At 41.1% G+C, this 20,762-nt stretch overlaps 1 protein-coding gene across 1 annotated transcript in view; it reads left to right on the top strand.

Moving 5' to 3' along the window:
- The first annotated feature begins 6,310 nt into the window (after nucleotides 1–6,310).
- The window catches only part of stan (Protocadherin-like wing polarity protein stan), a 158,909-nt gene continuing 144,457 nt past the window's right edge, over nucleotides 6,311–20,762 (top strand). Inside the window, exons 1-2 of the mRNA XM_080284512.1 lie at nucleotides 6,311–6,504; nucleotides 15,539–15,688. Coding sequence (XP_080140638.1) covers nucleotides 6,331–6,504; nucleotides 15,539–15,688 — 324 coding nt within the window. The 5' untranslated portion in view covers nucleotides 6,311–6,330. The remainder of the gene's footprint in view (nucleotides 6,505–15,538; nucleotides 15,689–20,762) is intronic.

The raw sequence follows: 20,762 nt of genomic DNA on the forward strand, positions 1-20,762 counted from the left end.
AAGTGGTCTGGACAATTTTTAGTATTCTTTTCTAAACTCATTTTTTTTTAAATCGAGGCGGAGATGCACGTAACAGGCTGATGATGACATTGGCTGAATTCAACTTTATGACCGAATAACGTGGTTGTATTTCAAATAATTACCGGTAATGTGAATCGAAATTTGTTGACTAACTCAAATTCAGGAAGATGTTATTCGAACATGTTGCATCCACCCATGTCATCACCACCACTGTCAAGTGCATCTTCGCTCTTGGTAAAAAAGAAAAAAAAGAGTATACTAAGGAGCCAGAACAATTTAAGTCAAGAGAGTGAGAAAGTTAACCTTAAGAACGTGGGAGGATTAACTAACCACTTCAGAAGTACATTTATCTGCTTTCATTGTCAATATTTATCAGGAGAAATAATGTAAGTTAATGTAATGTACTGTACAAAATGAAACTACTGTAGGTAAATGCGTGGCAATTACCTCAAAGGTGCTTTTTTACATTCATAGATATATAGATACATACATAGATACATACATAGATAGGTAGGTAGATATAGTTCCTCCTTTGGATAGTCCCTGAAGTTTTGGCAGTATTAAAGTTTGTGCTTAGAATTATAATCAGTAAAGTAGATTGCGGTGTGTGTTAAACCGCCGCGGCATAAGCAAAATAAAACCACTCAACACCTCCACTGGCGGTTTGTTTCGTAACTTTATAAATTGGCGGGAAAATTCAAATTCCCCCAAAAGTTAGGTGCTGTGGAGTTGAAAGAATGTGTAGAAGACCAAGAACGAGGTGGAAAAATAGAGAGAGAGAGGGAGGCTTGAGGTGCCAGGATAGAGTGGTGACGAATTGTGGTAGAGAAGCATCCTTTTTTTTTTTTTTTCCCGCGATATTTCTTGATAACCTTTAGGACTGGAAATCTGAAAAGTTATTGGATATTTTAAGCACGGCATCTGCTGGTTTTAACTACTTAACTACGATGACGTCCTGCATAATATTTCAGTCTTCGTGGCCTCTAGACGACTCTATTCAAGTTTGCCAGACCTTCGTACTGAAGTCTATATTCAACCCACCAGATCAAAAAGTCAGTCCAAATGGAAATTGAAATAAATTAGAGGTAACTAAAGCAGGATGTGTGTGTGTGTGTGTGTGTGTGTGTGTGTGTGTGTGTGTGTGTGTGTGTGTGTGTGTGTGTGTGTGTGTGTGCCGGAGCGTGCATTAAAGCAAGCCAGGTGTAGAGAAGTCAAACACCAATCCCTTCACTCCATTACCGACGTGTTGACTTCCTGACTCCATCTAGCAGTGGAGAGCTACGCTATACACTGGCTCGTCTGATATACTGAATAGAATTTGCAATTGAGAGAGGGAGAGGCGGGAGAGGAATACAAAGGTAGGGAGATGGCAGAGAATGGGAAACACACACACACACACACACACACACACGCGCGACTATAGGTAAGAAAAAAAGGTTAAATTCGAAAATGAGAGGAGCTACCGACGAACATTCGAGATGCGACCGTTAACAGCTGGCCAATCAGCCATGATGTCATTAACTCCGCCCTAATGATACACAAATTACATACTGAATTACCTCGACTGAACTGTGTATTAAACTACGATTCCTCTTTCACTTGGATGGCTGTAAAGTTGTGTTGGAGTTTGATGTTTAAAAACTGTAAAATAGGGAAAAGGTGAATTCTCCCACCCCCCTTCCTCTCTCTCTCTCTCTCTCTCTCTCTCTCTCTCTCTCTCTCTCTCTCTCTCTGTGTTACGGAGGGAGCGAGGCAGTATTTTGTGTGCGGATTTAACCTAAATAAAATCGTCATATGTTAGCTGGAATGATATAGCTCTCAATCCTCTAACAGCACTTTAATCATAGTAGATATTAATCCCCCCGTGGTGGATTCATGTATATCACCTTAACGACCTATATTACGAAATAAACCGCTAAGGAAGTGGTGCTATGGAGCCTTCTTATCTGACTTAAATATTGATCTTAGTTATGTTTTTGTTACCTGTCTGTATTCTTGCCACCTTGGATAGACCTCTTGTAGTGAAAAGCTTAGTAGAGGTTTCATTTAACCCATCCAGTTCAAGGAGTATTTCGTGAGCTGAGTAATATTGTTCGGCGATAGCAGTATTGAAGAAGTCATCGTACTGACGGGTTAGCGCAAGAAGAAATGCAGTTGTGCATATATTAAAAATGCGGTTAAAAAGTTTCTGTAAGCATTTCCTGTTTTGTCCACTTTATCGTCACTTAAAATTAACCTAAATCCGTTTTGACTGTTGAGCGGTGAACGATCAACACTAATATGTCGTTTTAGCCAAGAAGTGCCAAAGAAAGGATGTATATCCAGAGTACTGTCTTAATCTGCCATTGAGCAGCGAGAAATAAGTAACAAAAGTCCCTGCTAAGTTAAAGTGGACGAACTTTTGTCAAGCAGACCTATCATGCATAATTTGTAGGTAAGAAACCTTCAGGTTAAAATAACGCAGGTTTTGAATACTTATTATGATGCACTGGAATTTGAAACATAACCCATATAAGTCAGAATGGCATAACTTTAGTCCCACTTAAACACGACATTAATTTCGTAACCTAAAGTAACATACTCCTGGAACCAGATGGCCCACCCTCAAAACATAACAGCCCATATTATTCTAAATCTCCAAGCACCGAAACCTTGCGTACAGAATTCGCAGCAAAACTCAACTCCTGCATAAACAAAGTAGCAGCTCATCACATGAACCTGAAAACATTGACGCAATCCATCCTTGTATGTGAAATCCCACGTTCACCTCTCTTGCGTAACCTATTTAATTTCACTCCTCCACTCCTTCCAAGTAACCTATTTCCTTTCATTCTTCCATGCCTTCGACGTAACCTGTTTCCTCTTGCTCTCCTCCATGCTTTCGACGATTTACTCTTTATTTCCCCTGTGCTTTCCACATAATGTATCTCGTTTTTCATTCCTCCTTTCCACTCGCGTAGCCTGTTTCGTCCTTCATCCCTCCATCCCGCGTTTCCCTCGTATGTAACCCATGTTCCCTTTCATCCCACTAGAAACACTCAAGCGTTCGTTCAACCCTTGTATATGAAACCCTGCGTTCCTTTCCCATGTAACCTATTTCGTCTTACATTCCTCTAGCAAGACAGCTGGCATGTTGAATCTCGACTGAGCGCAACAATCCCTCACGCCTCGTATGCAGATCTACGTTTAATGTCACGAGCCCCACGTAAATCTAGGCGCGGAAGGGCAGGTAAACACATCGGCACTGGCGGAGGTGTTTTGCCCGGGTAAACAGTGTCCGCAAACAAGGGATGCGTGATAATGTCAAAGTTTATGTCCGGGACGAGCCATAACTCAGGACTTGGGTGCATGGTACGATGTGTTGGACATTCCGACTTCCAGGACTAGTGGGCCTGCCTCCCCCCCCCCCGCGCGCGTGTGCGTGTGTGTGTGTGTGTGTGTGTGTGTGTGTGTGTGTGTGCCCTCATGTTACTTGTGTTTTTTTTTTTTTTTAATGAAAACAAAAGAAGAGAAAAGCTAGAAACCTGGTAGGTTTTCTCTCCGAGTAACATTGAACCAAAAAGTGTTGAAAATCAAGATGTGCGAGACCGAGATGGCGGGACATAATGTGTCTAATGACTGGAAAGCACAACCAGTGGGGAAAAGAGAGAGAGAGAAAGAAAGAGTTCAGTCGTGTATGGTCGGCAACGTGAAGGACTGATCAGAAGGACTGCATCAGAGCTGGGCAGAGGGTGAGTGTGGCTAGACAGGTGCTGCATGGCTGCTGCAATGGAGAAGAATACGGACAGGGAGTTCGGAAGAGTTACGTTGTTTGACTACCAGAGTAGGCTAATAGCGATAAATGAAAGAACACGATGTAGTTTTGTGGCAGAGGGAAAGAGGTTGAAGTGCAGTGCAGAAAGTAAAGATTAATGCCTGACTCTGCCGAAGACCTTTGAGATGAACTAGCGCGATAGTAAAAGTTTCACTGAAATCTCGAAAGTCCGTTGACCAGAAATCTGAAAGAAATGAAAGATCACCTGTGCAACGTCTGTGATGGAGTCTAAAATGATTGTCAGAAAGGTTATAAGAAGAATGATGTTTCAGACTCTTCATGTTGAGGATAGATCCAAAGACGTAAGACTTGCACAAAATTAAGGAAATCGGGAGACAGTCAGAGAGATGAGAACTGTTAATTTCCCCGAGACAGGCTAAATGCGCAATATTTCAGCAAGAAGGAATGGAGCTAGTTGACATTCAAATACGAAAGAGTTTGCTTAGGCAGGTTGTCAGCTCGGAAGCACAGTATTTGAGAGCAGCAAAAGAAATTTCATTAGGACCATACACTTTCTATGTGCTCAGGCCAGAGAGTGGGAGAAAGAATAATTTTTGAAGACATTTTAATGTCAGGCTTAACGAAGAGTTTATTTAACACTACGATCATCGCCTTAGACTGCATTTAGTTTTTATTTTATTCTTTCTTTTTCATATCATAATTTTTATCTCCGAAACAAGAACCGGGTACATGAAAACAGGGCGTGCTTTTTTATTATTCTAGCTACTGTTCCTGTATACTGTAGTTTTTGCAGTTTTTCCGTATCGCATCACCTTTTCAACTGTCCTTTCTCTACACTTTGTGTTTCTTATGTCCTTTCCTTTCCTTCTCCTCTGCAACCTATATCAAAGTCTAATGAGATACTATCATTAGACCTTGGCCTATACCATTCCCTACCCACTTTTCCAGTCTCTGATGACAACAGCAAATCAGCCGACGTAAAAAAAAAAAAAAAAGCCTATTCTTCTTCTTCTTCGTCTTCTTCTTTTTCTTCTTCTTCTTTTTCTTCTTCTTCTGTTATTATTATTATTATTATTATTATTACTACTACTACTACTACTACTACTACTACTACTACTACAACTACTACCGCCGCCGCCCCTCCTCCTCCTCCTCCTCCTACTACTACTACTACTACTCACTTTGGGATAAGAAAGGTGATCTGGATGATGATAATGATAGTTATTATTATTATTATTATTATTATTATTATTATTATTATTATTATTATTTGGTGGTGGTGGTGGTGGTGGTGGTAGTGCTGCTGCTGCTGCTGCTGCTGCTGCTGATGATGATGATGATGATGATTACTGAATTCATCCAGCACAATAAGAAACATGGGCTTGGCTTACCCTAGAGTCTAGAGTAAGCCAAGCCACTCGTAGGCTACAGTGTAGGGCCAAGACTGTAGCCTACGTGTGGCAAGGGAATAAGGTATCATGTTGGTACTGAAATGGCCTTGATCCATAATCATAATCTGAGTTACTTACCGTACAAGTTGCGGAAAGGAGTCTGCAATCTCGGAGAAGCTTACATACGGGGCTTTTCGGTGTTTTTCTTAAGCCTTACTTGAACACCAACTTTTAATTATCTGAAACAGGAACACTGCTGATAATCCAGAGTCGGGTAACATGAATGAGAAGCTGTAGGAAATATTAGGAAAAACGCAAGATAGTTCGATAACCTGTACGAAAATTAAATCAAGGAACTGTTAGGAAAACTCAGAATTCAGGTAGGTACAGTGGTGGACATAAATATTGATGCCCATCAGAACAATAGACAACGAGAATGTGACTTTCGGAATACCACCAAGATTTTCCTTTTTTAAGAATATAGAGTATATGGAAGTGTTTCATAAATGTTCAGATATAAAGTGGAGTGATATTGTTACCCACAACTGTACATATGGAGAAGGGATGTTGCTGATGCATTTATTTATTTATTTATTTATTTATTTATTCACTTCTTTTGGAGTGGCGATTAATACAGTATTTCGATATTCAGGATGATAAACTTCTGATTAATGATAATATAGTATTGCTAGATGAACAGTTTTATATTTTTGACGTGCTGTTTGTTATTTCTGGAATTACCAGTCTGTATTAAGCTGTGTCTGGATCACAGGAAAAATAAACGGATGTGTAAGTGTGGCAGGTAATGGTGTCCATACAGCATCGCAGCTTAACCACCTCACACATGACGCCTTTCATAGTCTGTCATTACTACCAGACGATGTATACGACTTCAGGGACTTCCAACTGGGCAAGTTAGATATTAGCTTCATCAGCACCTTCATTAGGCTACTAAGTTGAATAAAATCGCAGCAAGGCTTTTAAATATACGTGGTCAGACAGACTGAAGCGGATAACCAGTGTCTGTAACAGTTCTGATATATATCACCATACTGAACTTAATAACAACTTAATTCTGTTATATATCACCATATTGAGTTTTTTTTTTCTTTTGCAGACGGGCTTAATGAGGTGACAGCGGAAATGAGCCTGACCGTCAGACTGGTAACTGAAGCCATGCTCTTCAACTCTGTTACCGTGCGCCTAGCAGACATGACCCAAGAGGCCTTCCTGTCGCCGCTGTTGTCGTACTTCATCGATGGTCTTGCCGCCATCATACCATGTCCTCGCGAGAACATCTTTATTTTCAATATCCAGGTGTGTGTGTATGTGTGTGTGTGTGTGTGTGTGTGTGTGTGTGTGTGTGTGTGTGTGTGTGTGTGTGTGTGTGAAAATAACACGAACGGAGTTGAACCAGTTTTAACTAAACATGGAAGTGTTGATCAGGATTTTTTTTTCTTAAGAATTGGTCCAAGGTCACGGCCACATGGTAAGGGCAGGTTAAAGTTTTTATTTTTTTGGCCAAATAAGGGCTGTCATATAAAACACACACGCGCGCTTGCGCTGACCCAAAGAAGTGGGAGAGGAGGTGGGTTGAAGCAATAAATGTTACCTTATTCCATGTGTATTAATGCGTTACTTTTTGTGGTTTACATACTGTCGTTAAGTATCTTAAAGTATTGTGAAATAAATCACTGCTTTAATTCTTCAAATTTTACTCAATGGGAGCCAGGGGACTAGGGGAGATGACTGTGTTAATGGTTCAAGATGAAAAGTGAACCAAACAGCGATTTTTAACGTTCCGGGATAGAACTGGCATGCCAATCAATCTTACTTTCAAGATTAAATATCTTACTCCAAATTCCATACTACAGTATTATCAGTTTTGCAAGGAAAGTCCTGGTGAAATGTTAAACTGGCAAAATCCCGGAGTGTTTTAAATACTTAGACTTTCCTCCCAGACGGTGATAAAAGAACCAAAAAGATCAAGCTAAGGAAACAGTACGGACATGTGGTAGCCCTAGACCAAATCTGGTGAAAAAGTTGAATGTTAAGAAAGAACTAAGGGGTTTGATTTCGAGAATGGCAAAAGGTCAAGGCTGCAGGGCAGGGTCAACAATACGGGCATTCACAGACTCCCCCAAATTGCCAGTCTCCCCATGATAATTTGAGAAATAAAAATGTGGTCAACTAAACCACTGTTTTGTAAATGTTAGCTTTATCACTTCTTTCATAAGTATAATTTTATGAACATATTTACTCAGTAAAATGCAGAAAAGAAGCTTCATTATATATATATATATATATATATATATATATATATATATATATATATATATATATATGCAAGTGGATACGGCATCACCCACTGGAGTTGAGGCCAGTGGCCGCCATCTTGGTTGTTCCAAGACGATCGTCGACGCACGTGTTTACGCTTTCAGCATGGTACGGTGTTTGTATTTCTTGCTTGAAGCTGAGGCTATGCATGCTAGTTTGGAGACAAGCAACTGATACTGTTAATATTCAACACCATGCCATCGTGCGCAACGATCAACTGCACCAACAAGTGGTTTACGGACTGTGGACAGGCGTTTCATCGGTATGCCTAGAGCCGGTTTACAGTATATCAGCTACCTACCTGTCTCATTGTATTCTTCCTTATTTTATATCTTAAGGTACCAAGGAATGCGTAAGACACATACAATATCCTGGTTGAGGTCTTTTGGAGAACCTGGATTAATGAGATATCTGAGTACAACGTTCAGTTGAGCCATACCATAGGTTCAGGTTATGTATGTATTCATAGAGAACAAATTCTGACAACATTCGAATGTGCTAGAAAATTATTGTGATATGGCATAATTGACACTGGATTCTTTATCCATGCATCCCTATTCTCTCTGTCAGTGTATTTGTCGGTTGCATTTTCCAATAGTAGGGCAAACAACAACAAAGTATGACTTTTCTGACCGTTTTGATAATCAGTGGCCACTCACACCAAAAATTTAATGTCGGTAAAATTGTTGCACGCGACACAGAACTGTGGTGCTTGTTTACTCTCACATAAACTGTTGTTTGATGATTAAACAGGCAGAGTTTGATTAGGCAGTATTTTACGACAAGAGCTTCATGGAGTAGCTGAATGGACCATCACTTAGGAAACAACTGTCCAAGGTGATCCTTTTCAGGCATGAGTGATTGTGTATGCTCTTGACATATGTTGGATTATATTATGACTATTGTATTGCGCTATATGTGATTTCTCGCCACTCCACCGATGTATAACTCCATCAGTTACACCTACTCGCTCGCAATAACCTCGGATATTTGGCTTCTGCTTTTCAATAAACTGCGATTGTTTGTGTGCAGTTTGAGTTATAAAAAATGCCATACACTAAAATAATACTTGACAGCACGAAAAAGGCTAGCATAGACGCATCAAGCTAATCGGGAGTTACAGCACGAAAAAGGCTAGCATAGACGCATCAAGCTAATCGGGAGTTCACCGATGGGACAGTGATAGTGTTGGCATCATTCGTATTATGACCCTGTGAGGGGCAACAGTGGTATGTGGTATAGTAAGTGGGTTTTTCATCACCAGTGACTTTATTTATGACAGTAAATGAGAAATTCCCAAATTAATGTAGGTGCCTCAGTTCTGATACAAGTTCTCCATTTTTCGGGTCGTGTTACATGTGTGTATACGCGGGCGTTTGGGCTCGATGAGATCACCTATAATGGCCCTCACCACCACGCACGGGCTTCAGCTGCTGGCGTGTAGTCGTACGCGGCATGCCCCATCAAGTGTATATATATATATATATATATATATATATCAGTGTTTCATTATGATAAAGTTGAAGGGAATCATTAAACTAACAAAACTAATAGTCTAAACATCAGGACGAATATTCTTCGTAAAACAAATTACATTCTCAGCCTTGTCTTTTATGATAGCTTTAATCAAATAAAACTTTCCGACATATATGTCTACATATAATGCTACCAAAGTCATTTGGCTACAAAATATTTATAGGAGTCAGAAGAAGATTGTATGCATATGCCCATGTCAAGAGTTGGTGTTGTCTTCCTGGAAACTTCGGCACTTGGGATTTCGGTCGGCGGCTTTGTCTCCACATGATTTCGGCTTCATAAAGTGCACCTTTTTTATAACATATAGTCGGTATATTCTCTTCAGCATTTGCCAGATGAAACATTAACCTCTTTGATATCTAAATGATAAGCGTTTCAAATTAAACATTCAGCGAGACTTCTAATAATGTGATGAATGCTAACGGACCACTTGTTTTATGCATTCTGGTAACTGTTCTGCAGTATTTTACTTAGTAAATCATCTATAGATAACTGGTATTATGACCACTGATTGCAGTACTGAAGAATTTATGTCCTCGCCGTCATTAAATATCATGGAAGTGATTTTAGAAAATATATGGCAGTGCGAGTCAGGAGTAGTTGACCGAGTTCCTAATTAAATTACTGGGCGATCGGTAGCAACGCCTAAGTTTGTGAACGCACCCTTTGACCCGTAGCCTATACATCTGTGTAGACAAAATAATTTAAACAGTTTTTATGTAATATCGGTGGTAGGTGGTGACCTTCATCCATCCAGTTGATGTAATGATGCCAACTTCTTCCTCTACCTTTATCATTGTTTGTGTCTTCCCTCCTCTCTTCTTATTTGTCTCCTCTTTCCTGTCATTTTCTTCTCTTATTTCCTCTTCAGGTGGCTTTACATTGAGTGACAAGCGTAATGGTTTACTGTATGCCAGGAAACCATTTACAGTGCCTGCACGACACTGTAAATTCTCATGTGGTCTAGTGGCGAGGTATTGCACTTTGTTTATTCACAAAAACGAGCACGTGCGGCAGCTATTGCGACAAGCTTCTAGTCACGACAGCAGTTAGGCTGTAACTGGGGAGGGGAGGAGGAAGCAGGGGGCTGCTGTGATATGCACAAAAACACAGCTGTTCAGCGCTGCACACTAATTTCAAATAATTTCAAAGTACAGTACAGTTGGAAAAAAAACTTTTTTTTGGGGGGGGGGGTTCCGTAGGCCCAGGCCCAAAATGTCCAGACATTGGGGTGTCCGGTTATTGGGCGTCCAGATATTACAGGGATTATTGTACTGTACTTACATATGTATGTAAACATTTTTTGTCTTGGCATTCATTTGTCCTTAAGTACATACTGTACCTGTTTATGTGTGTAAATGCTTATGTATATGTTTATATTCAGTACATACTTGTTTTATGGGGATAGGGAAGGAGAGGAGGAGGGGGAAAGGATGGAGAAGTGTGAGTGTGTGATCTGTTTAAATTCAGTCATGTGATATGATAGATCAGTGGCTGCTGATTGGTCGAGCAAATTTTCCCAAGCAAATTCCCTGCTCGCTACAGAAGAGACCTGGAAGGGAGCCAAACACAGCATTGGTGATTTGCCCTTGTGGGGTGATCGTTGGCTCCCGTACAACCTCATTTGGCGCTGTCGCCCAGCGGCCGTTAATGAATCCGGGGTCATACCTTCCCTTGTGCTTCATGACCATCCGGTAACCCACATGACATAGTTGTCACACTGCCATATTGCAGAATTTCTGCTCATCAGAATTCCATTATTCCCTGAACCACTCCCCATTGAAACAAGCTTTCTGATTAGTTCCCCTAAACTTGAACCTAATTACAGTAGTTCCCTTAAACTTTAACCTTCAGCAGTCCATGTCCAGCTGTTACAGATTTTTTATTGAAGGGCACCCTCTGCTCATCTTAAAAAAGAAAAGAAAAAAAAAGTTAAGACCAAGCTTGGTGAAAGGGGCCAGACAGTTATGAAGGGATTAAAGTTTGAAAGCAATCAGTCTAAGGTCAAGCCCACGTGGCAAAATCAGCTTAAAGTTTTTATTCATTATTGACCAGACTTGATGGAATGGTTGAGAGTAAAGAAAGAATGAAGGAATTAGATTCTGAAAATAAGTCAGAAGTTAAGGTTACAGAGGAAAGTCAGAAAGTGACCCTTGTATGCCAGTGTGAACAAAATGAAAATTAGAACAGTTTTCGTCAGATTTTATCGAAACTTTGTGGAATGGTAGTGTGGGAAATATGTTCCCCCAGAGCTGTTGCGCTCTCTACTTTTATCATAGTTGCCCTTGGTTAAAGGCAGAGGAAAACTTGAGACCGTTGTTAATTGTTCAAGCAGTTTTAATAACCCAGAAATTATGTTCTCTTTAATAATTATTGTTATTGATAAATTAAATGCTACTGCGTGTAACCCCGTGGACAACTATACATTGTAAATACATGTAATTATGTGGAATTTTCCACTGACCTAAACTGCATCTGCGCATTAGATGACGTGGCGAGGATGAAAAGGATCTTCGTGTAAAGCAGATGTGGAATTAAGAAAAGAAGAGATGAGAGGAGGGAGGAAGAGATCAGTAGGGCGGAAGTAGTGGAAGTGATGAAGAAGATTAAGCTGGGAAAGGCCCCAAGAATTGATGGAGTGTGTGGTGAAATGCTTAGGTATGGGGGTGAGATTGTTGTGGAGTGGATATGGAAGTTGTGTAGATTGGCTTGGGAAGAGGGAAGGGTTTCAGAGGACTGGAAATCAGGTATAATTGTTCCTCTGTACAAAGGAAAGGGGAGAGAGAAGTATGTGGTAACCATAGGGGTATTTGCCTTCTTAGTGTGACTGGTAAAATATATGGTAGAATACTCATTGATAGGGTTAGGCATATGACAGAGGAGCTAGTTGGAGAAGAACAAGGGGGATTTAGGAAGGGAAAAGGGTGTGTAGATCAGATATTTGTTCTAAGATGTTTAGTGGAGAAGTATCTAGAGAAGGGAAGGAAAGTGTATGCTGCCTTCATGGACTTGGAGAAAGCTTATGACAGAATAGATAGGCAAGGTATGTGGGAGGTATTAAGAATATATGGAGTGGAGGGGAAATTGTTGAGTGCTGTGAAGAGTATGTACGAGGGATCTAGGGTTACGGTGCGAGTGGATGGTGAGCTGAGTGAGTTCTTTGATCTCAGTGTGGGACTGAAACAGGGGTGTGTGATGTCTCCATGGCTGTTTAATATGTATATGGATGGGGTTGTAAAGGAGGTGCAAGGTAGGGCAGTAGATGTGGGGCTGGCCCTAATGAATGAGGGTGAGATTTGGAAGCTTCCGGTGTTGCTGTTTGCTGATGATACAGTATTGTTGAGTGAAGATGAATGGGAGTTGCAAGGTTTGGTGAATGAATTTGGGACAGTGTGTAGGAGGAGGAAGCTGAAAGTTAATGTAAACAAAAGTAAAGTTATGGTGTTTGAGAGGAATGAAATCACAGAGTGTGCAGTGAGGTTGGATGGTGAGGATATGGAGAATGTGAGTGCATTCAAGTACTTGGGTAGTGTGATGAGTAAGGATGGAACTTTGGGGGATGAAGTACGTGAAAGGGTACAGCAGGGAAGGAAGGTTGTTGGTACACTGAAAGCAGTGATGAGAAATAGGGAGGTGAGTATGGAAGTTAAGAAGACACTGCATAATGGTATTGTGATCCCTACCCTGACGTATGGAAGCGAGGCATGGACCTTACAAGAGGGGAACAAGTCAAGAGTGAGAGCAGTGGAAATGAGTTACTTGAGAGGAGCATGTGGAGTGACGTGGAGGGACAGGTTGACGAATGAAGAAGTGAAGGAACGTTGTGGGGTAGATGTGGATGTGGTTGAGAAGATTAGGAGAAATACACTGAGGTGGTTTGGACATGTGGAGAGAATGGAGAATGAAAGACTGACTAAGAGGGTGTATGTAGGTGAGGTGGAGGGAGGGAGAGGGAGGGGTAGACCGAGGATGAGGTGGAGGGATGGAGTCGAGAGGTATATGAGGGAGGGGGGGGTGAGTTGGGGGGAGGGTAGTCAAATGATGGGTGACAGAGTGACTTGGAGGCGTTTTGTCTGCGGCCACCCTTTGCGGGATTAGGGCGTCGGGCTATAGATAGATAGATAGATAGACATAGTTAAAGGGAATATTTGGTTTAGCTTTAGATTAATTAAAACTAAGATTAATTTGTTAGATTTGCCCTGTACATATCATGATTTAATCTAACTGTATTTAGTACTGTAATTAATTAATAGTTGGCAACCCACAATTCTATGAGGAGCTGGGGCTTGCCGTGCTCACTCACTCTGCTCCCAGACCTTGTGGAGTTAGCACTCTGTTCCTAGACATAGTTAAGCTAGCACGTTGTATACAGTATAAGCACCTACAGGACGCTTGATAGCTCAAGCAGCTTACACTAAGCAGCCCATCGTCATCGGTTATCGATCACTCCCTCTTCACTAGCTAGGTAACCTTTACGAATTGGCCAGTTCAAGGGGGGATTTGCTTTGAGATAGAAGAGAAATAGTTATTGTAGGTGAGTTAAGGTTAAGTTACATTTCACCTAACTCTGAGACTTGTTTGAATTACTTAAGGACAACTTTATGGACGAGTAACGACCTACGAGTTGTTTATTAGGAAATACCAGAAATTTCTTACATAGCGGGGCCCCGGCAGGGATACCGACTTGTATACATTAAATATTTTTCACATTTTGGTGCCCAGAAAGAGGGCCCCGATTTGTTTACCAGAATTATTAAACATTTTTCACAGGTAGAGCATTAACCAAAAAGTTAATATTTTGCTTTTTAGACCTGTAAGTCAAAGGTCAAGGTCACTCTAAAGATTGGATTTTGACCAAACATAGTGTAGGGTTCAGTGTAAGGCAAGGATGAAGGGATTTGGTTACAGTCAGAAGTCAAGGTCATCTTGAACAGTTGTTATCCAGTTTGATTTAGACCAGGCTTGATGGTAGAGTTAGGGTAAGGTAAGAGCAAAGAGTTGACAGTAAGGTAAGTTCAAAGCTCAGACTCACAGGTAATGTCAAAGTTCGACCATTGTACAGGTATATATGTGAACAGTTCTCATCTGATATAAACGAGATTTGGTGGAAGGGTTGTCAGCCAAGGAGTTGACTTTTAGAATAATAGGTCATCAGTCAAGGCCTGCTTATTGAGTGCTACCTTGGAAAAGGCTTGAGTACTGGAACTGCGTTGATCTAGTAGGGCCAGACTAGATAGGTGCAGCCACACTAGAAGTTCCCAGTAGCAGCAGTCGAACTGAAAGCGCTCCCCCTACTGGCGACATAAGCCAGCCGGGATAAGTATGCTGGGAGTTTCTTGCCCGACATCTCTTGACACCCTCTTGAGTCAGAGCCCCAGTCAAAAAGGGTGGTGGCCTTTTGAAGATAGGAACAAGGAGGATGGAAATGCCACTTCGTCCCCCACGTCTCTTTAGCCAGAGCCTAAGCCGGAAAAGATGAAGGCCCTTTGGGAGTAAGGACAAGGAGAACATGGAGGAGAATAGCGAGGCTGCTTCAACCCCACTAGAGCCAGAGCCCTAGCTGGAGAAGGCGGTGGTGGTCTCATGAGACTAAGGATGAGGAGGGCACAGAGGAGGCTGGCCAGGCCACCTCATCCCCCACCTCTCCTGAGACCCTCTTGAGCCACAGCCTGAGCCAGAAAAGGTGATAGTGGCTCTTCAAGGGTGAAGACAAGCCAGTTTGTGGAGTGCTACTTTATAGTGGTGAGCAGGCGTCAGTACTGCTTCAACTGGGTGGGGCCATACTAGGAAGACCTTTTAGCAGCAGGCAGACTAAAAGCACACCTCTTAGCCAAAGGGGGTGTGGGGCAAGACAGCCAAACTTAGTGCTGGTCCCAAGCCTGGATAATTAGGGAGGGTTAGCATCAGGAAGGGCATTCAGCCATAAAACCGGCCAAAACCAAAATGGTTCATCAAAGCAGGAGAGCCTTGGAGGTGCAGAACTGAGCTGTATGGCAAAGATTGGAAAAATATGGAAGATGAAGGTCATATGACAAAGTGAATTTAAAGTTTTTATATGATTTAGCCCAAACTTGGAAGGATTCAGAGTAAGGTAAGGTGTAGGGATTCCATTTTGAAAACAACCAAAGGTCATTGAAAATACAGTAGTTTGTCGAAGGTTGGGGTTACAGGGGTACAGTCAAATCTTCTGTCAATAGACAAGTTGTAGAGCATGGGTATTTTGATCTTTGAATGCACATTCTTATTCACTTTATTTTGGTGGCAAAGTATTTGGTAGCTCAGTTTGTTAAAATACCAGTACAAGTACAGATGTAAGCAAAAGATATTAAATACATTTTCAGCTCAAAGAAAGCTTATGAATACATCCCCATGTATGTTAGAGAATGCCTGAGTATAGACTACAATATAATGTAATGGTGTCATGAGCATGTAATGATATATATAACTCAGCTTTCGCTCACCCACCGACCCACCCCAGGATGACACCGATGTCGAATCCCGCATCCTAAATGTGAGCTTCTCTGCCAAGCGGCCTGACATACCTGGAGAGGAGTTTTATCCACCCCAGCATCTCAGAGAGCGAGTGTACCTCAACCGTGCCCACCTTGCAAAGCTCGCCACAGTCCAGGTGAGAAAGAGAGTCATATGTTTACCTGTTATGCACATACAGTAATTTTGTACATTACTAGGCCCACATACTTGGTATACTGTACTGTTGATAATATTCCCACTCTTGTGCATTCTCATACCTTATTCTTATACCTCACCTTATCCGTTGGTGCGAAAAAGGTTGTGATGATGATAATAAGTACAAGATACTACAGTACACTGTATAGTAATTTTCTCATAATCACTGGCATGGCTAGGATTTTTAAGACTGAGGTTGCCAAATAATGGGGTAGCCCAAGGGAAGCTTCTCATGAGTGTCCATGGGTATTCTCCCGATAATTTTGGGTGGCCTGGTGTATTTCAGGGATGGCCAATGTCACCTTGACCACATAAATGGCAATGCCACTGCTCATAATGCAATTAGAGTTCAGTTTCAGGAATAATACAGTGAAAGTGTACAAAGTCAACTCAGTTCTGTTGCTTATAGGTAAATCTGTTCTCTATATTCTCTGTTTCTCTTTATATATATCTGATGCCAAATGCCTCTCCTATGAACAGGGTAAAGGGTAGCCACAAACAAATTACCTTCATGTTACCCTGTCCTAAGCTTTCTGGCAGCCCTCTTACTTACACACCCTTCTCTCATATCTCTCTGTCCCTCCACCTCATCCTTAGTCCACACATTCCTTGTCAGTCTCTCATTCTCCATCCTCTCCACATGATAAAGCATCATAAAACATTTCTCCTAGTGGTTTTTAGGACATCCACATCAACACCACCACAACATTCCTTCACTTCTTTAATAATGTCTTTTTCCATGTAATTCCGTATGATCCTCTCGTGTAATTCATTTCCACTGCTCTTACACAACATACTCGTATGTCTTTTCAACGATGTCCAAGCTTCAATTCAATAATGTTAGAGTTGGGATCACAGTGCTGTAAGTCAGTCACTATTTTTTTTAATACTGTCTTCCATATTCTGTAACACTGCCATCAGTGAAACAATAACCTTTTCTCCATGCTGTATCATTTCCTGCACTTCATCCTCTAAACTTCCATCCTTACTTATAGCACTATATATATTTAAAGGCACTCACATTCTCCATTACTCTGTTATGCTGTATTCAGTAAAACAGTAGTAGTCGTAGTAGTTGTTCCCTAGGCAGTCTGGCCGAACAGCCCCGAGTCCCCAAAAAGGCCACGGCCAAAACCAGGCATTCCCACAGAGCTCTCAAGGAGTGTATGTTGTGTTGTTGGTGCAGGTGATTGTGTGCAATGCAGTCTTCCATAATATGCTTAGTAGTATGTGGTGCTGTGCTGCATCATGGACACAGAGTCATCCAGCCTCTTCTGATAACTCAGGAGGGCTGGATGATGTCCACATCTCAGCCTGGCCAGGTGGACCCTGTCCTCACGAGGGAGATAGGATTCTAAAGGATGGATATCAGGAGGCTTTGCATGCAGTTGTGTGTTGGCTTTGAGTGACTGAATGGAGCGGCGAGTGATTTGAGTATGGATATGCTTCTGGAAGCTGGTCTGAGGTGTGCGAGGGGGGAGAGATGACAGTACAGTATTTGTGTATGATATCGTGTGCTGGGTGTTTTTTTTTATGTTCCTTGGTGTGTGTGGATGTGCTTCCATGTAGTGTAGTGGATGCTGTGGGTTTGTGGAGGCTGCGGCAAGAATTTGGGTGCCTCTTATGTCTAGATGATCCTTGACTTTGAGGACTTTGTTTCTTAATGTAGGTGGTCTATGAGTGTAGTAGCTGTGCAGCCTGTGATTATTTTTAGGGCCTGTTCTGTATGGTCTGTAGAGTGTTGTAGTGTGTTTTAGTGAGGTTAGAAGCCCAAGCAGGGCTTGCATAATTCATCACTGAATGTATATATTGTTTGTATACTGTGATGGTGGTTTCTTTGTTGTGTCCAAATGTTGTATGGGCAAGTGACCTCATGGCGTTGAGTTTTGGTGTTAATTTATCTTTAATGTTTGTGATGTATTGTTTAAATGACATTGATATATAGTATGTTACACCAAGGATTTTGTGTGTGTGTGTGTGTGTGTGTGTGTGTGTGTGTGTGTGTGTGTGATAGGGTAGTGTTGTTTATGGTGAGGTGTGGAATGTGACTATGTTCTGCTGTCCAGTTTGTGAGAAGAGTCACTGTAGATTTGGCTGGGGCTATTTTGAGCCTGTTTGTGGTGAACCATTCATGTAGTGTGTTGAGGTAAGGTTGGAGGATGTTTGTGGCTGTGTTTGCGTTTGGTGTGTACATGTAAGTGTTATGTCGTCTGCACAGGAAGCAATGCGTACCTCTGGGCTGTGGGTATGTCGTGCATGTGTAGGTTAAAGAGAGCAGGGGACAAAACAGATCCTTGGGAGACGCCATTTGTGAAGTTTCTGATGTTCGAAGATTGAGCGGCAAATATTACGTGTGCACATCTGCCTGCTAAATAGTTTTCCAGCCATCTTTTTGTGTTATTGTGCATGTTTGTGTTGAATATTTTGTTTGTAAGGTTGTGGTGGGGAATGACATCAAATGCTTTGCAGATGTCTAGTGTGACTAGGAGTGTTCTGTTCTTACCTAATTGTTCTTACCTAATTGTATCTTTACAGGAATGAGTCAAGCTCGTACTGTCCCGTGTCTTAATCCATATTTATCGTACATATCCTTAAATTTGTGAATTGTTTTGGCACACACTATTTCATTCGGTAGTGCATTTCATTGATCAATTGCTCTGTTTGGGAAACTGAATTTCCTTACGTCTTTATCACCTCTCTTATTATGCAGTTTTTTGCAGTGTCCTCTTGCTGATGCTTCTCCATATGTTAAGTAATCATTTATGTCTATTTTCTCCTTCCCTGATATGCACTTATATAGCATTATCATGTCACCTCTTTTCCTTCTCTCCTGTAGTGTTGGTAGATTCAGTTTATTTAGTCTTTCTTCGTAGCTTAGGTCCCTTAAGCTTGGTATCCATCTTGTAGCGGCCCTTTGAACTTTTTCAATCTTGTCTATATGCTTTTTGAGATGAGGACTCCAGACTACTGATGCATATTTCAGGGTTGGTCTAATGAATGATGTTATTATCCTTCTTAGCATGTCTTCATTAATGTATGTGAATGCTATTCTCATATTTGCAAGCAGTGTATACATGTTCCGTACCTTCTCGCTGATGTTGTCAGCCGGAGATAGTCTGTTATTGATAATCACACCTAGGTCTTTCTCTCTTTCTGATGTGTATAGGGTTTTATTTCCTAACTTATAATCCCAATCAGGTCTTTTTCCACTTTTACCAAACTTGATTACATGACACTTGTCCACATTGAATTCCTTTTGCCATGTACTACTCCATTCATGAAGTTTATTTAATTCTTCTTGTAGCTCCTTACAAGAGTCTGTGCTAGTAATTCTCCTTTGTATTTTTGCATCATCTGCAAACATATTCAGATAGCTCTCATTTCCAGTGTTACTGTTTATATCATTTATATACACTAAAAACATGATTGGTGCCACCACTGAACCCTGTGGTACTCCACTAGTCACTTCTTTCCATGATGAGTAGTTTCCTCTTAGTACTGTCTTCATTTCTCTTTTTATGAGAAAGTCTTGCATCCAACAAAACAGTTTGCCTCGAATTCCTCCTTGATGGTACAGTTTCCATAAAAGTCTTTGGTGTGGTACTGTGTCAAAAGCTTTCTTGAAATCTAAATAGATACTGTCCACCCATCCTTCCCTTTCCTGTGTTGTGTTTGTTACTCTGTCATAGTAGCACAACAGATTAGTAACACATGATTTTCCTTTTCTGAAACCAAACTGTCTTTCTGTTATCATACTGTGTCCTTCTAGATGATTTACCCAAGCTTTTCTTATAAGCTTTTCTAATACCTTGCTTACAACACTGGTCAGTGATACTGGTCGGTAGTTGAGTGGATTTTGTCTATTTCCTTTCTTGAATAAGGGGACAATATTTGCTTTTTTCCACATATCAGGTAGTTTACCTTGACTCAAGGATTTCTTGAAAATTAAAAATAATGGTTTACTTAACTTCTTTGCACATTCTCGTAATACCCAACATGAAATTTCATCAGGACCACTTGCTTTTCCTCTGTCTAATCTACTTAACTCCTCCTGTATTACTTTTTCTGCTATTTGTATATCTGGTAGTATGTGTGGACATGCGTGTTCCACATAGTCCCTCTCAAAATTTTTTCCTTCTGTAAAAACTAATTGGAAATTCTTATTTAGTGCTTCACAAATATCTTTCTCTTGTGTATAAGTGATTCCCTCGTCCGTAATGGATTGTATTATATCTTTTACTTTGGTTTTGCTTCTGATATAGGTGTAAAACAGCTTTGGTTGATCACCACGTTTATTTATTATATCCTCCTCAAACTGTTTTTGGGCTTCCCTCCTTATTCTTGTATAGTCGTTTCTTGCCTGTTTGTAATTATTATACGCCCTTTCACTATTGTGTTTTCTGTATCTATTCCACAACAAATCCCTTCTTACTTTTGATTTTTTACATTCTGTATTGTGTGGTGCCCTAGCTGAATTCATGCCATTAAAAACTCTCTGTGTAAGGTCTGTAAGAGGAATGTTTGTGGAGTGTAGTGACCTAAAACCATGTTGTGATGGGGCTAGTGGGGGTGAGGTGTAACTAGTTGTATTACCAGTCATTGAGTAACTTTGGAGGGGGTGCAGGGGAATGTGATGGGGCGGTGTGAGGAAGACAACGTGGGGTCTTTGTTGGGTTTGGGGATAGTGATGATAGTGCCATGCTTCCATATGTTGTGTGAGTAGCTGTAGTTTGATATGTTGGTGAGTGCTTGTATGCCTTGTGGTCCAAGGAGTTTAAGCTGTATTTTGCTTATGTTGTCCGATCCACAGGTAGATGAGTGCTTAAGGTTGCTAATGATGTGCTTTGTCTGATTGTAAGTGAATGGTGCAAAGTCTGGGTCTGTGGGGAACTGTCTCTTGTGTCGGATGACAAGTCGGTCATCGCTATGGGGGTTTAGATGGCTGACATGTGAAAAGTGATTGATGAGAATGTTTGCTTGTTGTTTATCTGAAGGTATGGTGTCAGGTGTTGTGA

This window comes from Coenobita brevimanus, chromosome 101 (assembly GCF_032717465.1).
Source record: "Coenobita brevimanus isolate Jiangsu-jjx chromosome 101, ASM3271746v2, whole genome shotgun sequence".
Taxonomy (NCBI): domain Eukaryota; kingdom Metazoa; phylum Arthropoda; class Malacostraca; order Decapoda; family Coenobitidae; genus Coenobita; species Coenobita brevimanus.